This window comes from Corvus brachyrhynchos, unplaced genomic scaffold (genome assembly GCF_000691975.1).
Source record: "Corvus brachyrhynchos isolate BGI_N302 unplaced genomic scaffold, ASM69197v1 scaffold46, whole genome shotgun sequence".
NCBI classification, from domain to species: Eukaryota; Metazoa; Chordata; class Aves; order Passeriformes; family Corvidae; genus Corvus; species Corvus brachyrhynchos.
This window is the reverse complement of record NW_008238838.1, coordinates 3,037,385-3,041,201: the sequence shown is the minus strand read 5'-3', so window position 1 is coordinate 3,041,201 and position 3,817 is coordinate 3,037,385. Positions and strand designations below refer to the sequence as shown.

Genomic DNA, 3,817 nt, shown 5'->3' with positions numbered 1-3,817 from the left:
CCAGGAAAACGGGGCGCCCTTCCTCGACAGGAAGGGCGATGTGGGTCTAGACCTCGTTTTGGGGACCCTCTGTTTGGCTTCCCCCCAGCCCTGGGTTTCCCTCTCTCTCCCCCTCTCTGAACGCTGTGCTGAGGATGCAGCTTTGCTGCTGCTGCCAGAGCAGGATGACGCCAGGCTGCAGCGAGCAGGGCGGCACAGCTGGGGTGGAGCAGCTTCGGAGCCGAGACCAAAGTCCCCTGTAATTACCCAGCCGGGAGGAGCAGGGTGACAGACCCGACGCGCAGGTCGCAGACGGGTTTCAGGCTTGGGGCTCTCGGGGATGCCCGAGGACATGTGGGCTTCGCTGGAGCATCGCGGCTCTGGGGGCCCAGCCCACCCCGGCACCGGTGGGAGAGCTGGATCCGTGGGCCGGCACAGCTGAGCTGTGGTCAGTGGTCCCTGCATGCTCAGTCCTGCTCGCTGGAGGATGCAGGGGCACAAGCTAAAAGCAGCCTTTTCCCTGCCACAGGGATACAGGGTAGCCCAGATGGTGCAGCTTGGTGGGGAGCAGTGCTAGGCATGCTCTGTGCTCCTCTGCTGTGAGCAGGGGTCCCCAAAACCTTTATGGGGTTACTGGGCATTACCCTTGCCTTGGTGCAGAGGTTGGGAAGCTGTCCTGAAGCATTGGGGTGCTGCTGGCCACTGTCCTGACTCCCGTGTAGCTCAGGGCGGCCTTGGAGCTGACTATAAGGGCTTGGGACCCTCTGTTGTTTTTGGGGCAAGGCAGACCCAGGGGCTGCCCTTGTTGGAGACGGGTGGTTGGGAACAGGCATTGCTGCTGCTGTGGCTCTTCCAGGGTCCTGGTTCAATGCTGGGGACCAGCAGTGGGATCAGCCACAGATTCTTCCTTCGCCCCCTTGCAGGTGCCCTCGGCTCGAGGGAGGAGCCCGAGTTCGTGACCGCTCGCGCTGGCGAGAGCGTGATCCTGGGATGCGACGTGATCCACCCGCTCACGGGACAGCCCCCTCCCTATGTCGTGGAGTGGTTCAAGTTCGGCGTCCCCATCCCCATCTTCATCAAGTTTGGGTTTTACCCTCCCCATGTCGACCCAGAGTATGCCGGTGAGTCCTGGGGGCGCAGCGGGTCGAGGGGAGGGTGCCAGACCCTGGCTGCGGCACAGCCCGGGATGCGCAGCTCCGCTCCATCCGCTCCTCCGTTGGAAACCACGCGGGCTCTGCCTCTCGTTGCTCGCTTTCCACCCAGTTGGTTTTAATTAAGCAGCAGCGTTAGGAAGCCAGCTGGGCTGCGTGGGACGGGAGCAAGCGAGGCAGAGAAACCCAGGGTGACGCGTGGTGGCGGTGGCTGGTGCCTGCTGCCGCTGTGCCCCGGAGCAGCTGTGAGCCTGGGGAGGGGTGCTGGGGGGACGGTGGGGATGGAGCCAGGGCCACGTGCTGGGCGGAGGTGACAGGTTGGAGCTGCAGAACTCATGTGGCTGCTCGCCCGTGTTCTGCATGTGACACGTGGCCGGTGTCCTCTGGTGGGATCTGTGGGCTGGAAACCAGCCCTGAGGAGGCTGGTGTGGCAGGACAGACCCACTGTGGCATCCCTTTCCTTGTGGAATGCTGTCCTGGAGACCTTCCCTGGGTCTTACAGGGCCCTCTGCCCAAATTGCTCTCTAAGAAATGCAGCAGGGAAGATGTACCAGCTGAGCCCTGCCAAACTCAGCTCCAGAATGAGTGATGCCACAGCCTGGTGGCCACTGCACCAGCGTGGAGGTTTGGGCTGCTTTGCTCCTGACCCAGTTTTTGGGGCCGTGCATAGGGTCAGCTCAGGGCTGCCTTGCTTTCCGGGAGTCTCCCAGGCGGGGAAAAGCTTTGGGGCACGCCTGTGTGCCGGCTGTGCCGTGGCAGCCCCTGGCTGGGAGCAGAAGGCCGGTGTCGCTGTGGGCAGACGTCACTCGAGGCACCTTGCCTGGCCCTGGCAGCTTGGCTCTGCCATCCCCAGATAGGCGAGTGTGTCACCGGCCTGGCACCACCGGCTGCAGCCACTCCACGAGGCTCAGCCAGCCCCAAGCTGGGACAGTGCCCACACTGGGATGGGGTGTCCCCTGCGATGATCTCTGAGGGGCTGCTCTGGTGTAAGGATGGGGTGTCCTCTGCGGTGATCTCCGAGGGGGTACTCCGGTTTGGGATGGGGTGTCCTCTGCAGCGATGTTCCAGAGCTGCTCCGGTGTGGGGATGGGGTGTCCCCTGCAGTACTGCTCTGGGGGCTGCTCCGGTGTCGGGGACATGGTGCCAACGCTGTGCTCTCCCACAGGCCGGGCCAGCCTGCACGACAAAGCCTCCCTGCGCATTGAGCAGGTGCGCTCCGAGGACCAGGGCTGGTACGAGTGCAAAGTGCTCATGCTGGACCAGCAGTACGACACCTTCCACAACGGCAGCTGGGTCCACCTCACGGTCAATGGTGAGCGGGGCGGGGGCTGCGGCATCTGCACGGGGCCAAAATGGGATTTCTGGTGGATGCTGGCTGTCTGGTGGACGTTGGGCCTCAATGGCATCTGTGCATGGCAGACACGTGAGCCTGAAGCCATCCAGGCTGTCTGCTCCAGCCAGGGTGTGGCTTCAAAAGGGACAAAGTTTTATTAGGGATTCCTCAGTTTAATTACGTGGAGCTTGTTTAAAGGAGAGACATCAAGGACCAGGGCTGGGAACGAATCTCCTCTCAACAAACAGATCAGAAAATCAAATCTTTGTTTTCTTGAAATTCAGATTTACTCAAATTACTTTTCCATTTTATTAAGACTGTATATTAAACTAATTAGCAAATTGTCATTCTCTGCATCAGGAGAGAGAGCTTTATTTTTAGCCCAGCAGCAGGGCTGTGCCTCTCCTGCTGCAGTGGGGTGGCTGGAGAGATGTGGGCACTGGCAGCTCCTCACTGGTCCTGCCTTGACCTTGAGCAATTAATTTAACCTTTGGGGGGATGGCTGTGCTGTGGCACAGAGCAGAGCCACCTAATTGAGCCCAATTAGTGAGCGGGAGCTTTGCAAGGGGGGCCGTGCAGGCCACCAGCCCCATCCCTACCTGCTGCCCTGCCTGCCGCTTCCTGCTTTCCCCCTGCCTGCTAATGAGCTCCGAGGGCTTGGGAAGGAGGGCAGGAGGAGGAGGAGGAAGGAGGAGGATGGTGGTGCCTGGCTCACCTCCACCACGTGCACAGATCCTGCAAACCAGCCAGAGGGGCTGGAAATGGCCCCAGATGCCCTGTCCCTCCCCTTGGCAAAGTGGGCCAGTTTTGGGGTTTTATGCAGCACGGGGTGTGCAGGGGCTTAATAACAATATAATAACCATAATCCTCCCAGCCCAAGGAATTGCTTTCAGGGTGAGGGCTGTGGCTTTCCCCCAGCGCATTACAACGCTTAATTTTCTTAGGGGGAAAATAAAAATCATTTGGGGAAAAACAAAATTCCTTTTCCTTTTTTTTTTTTTCCCCCCCTCCAAGCAGATTAAATTGCCAACCTGTCTCCCTCTAAAGTGGGCTTTAACAACCGCGGGTAATTAGGGGCGGGCTGTAATCCTGCCAGCCTCTTTCATCAGGAAGGAGCCTTTCGATCTGCACTGCGGTGTTTTCCCATGTTTTGACAATAGCGAGTTAATGTGCATCGGGTTGGGGGGAGGACGTGGTGCTGGTGGGGAGGAGAGGGGACAGGGCTGGGCTGCGATGTGGCACCTCGTGGTCGGTGTCCCCAGGGACACCCCTGTCCCTGCAGCCCCGTTTGCCTTTGGGGTGGTCCCAGCCCCGCCGTGCGGATGTGCAGAGTGTCCCCCGCGTGCAGGCGGCC

General features: G+C 60.2%; 1 protein-coding gene across 1 annotated transcript in view; it reads left to right on the top strand.

Moving 5' to 3' along the window:
* IGSF9B (immunoglobulin superfamily member 9B) overlaps nt 1–3,817 on the top strand; it is a 40,369-nt gene that overhangs the window by 4,432 nt on the left and 32,120 nt on the right. The window contains exons 2-3 of the mRNA XM_017738356.1: nt 903–1,100; nt 2,296–2,442. Coding sequence (XP_017593845.1) covers nt 903–1,100; nt 2,296–2,442 — 345 coding nt within the window. The remainder of the gene's footprint in view (nt 1–902; nt 1,101–2,295; nt 2,443–3,817) is intronic.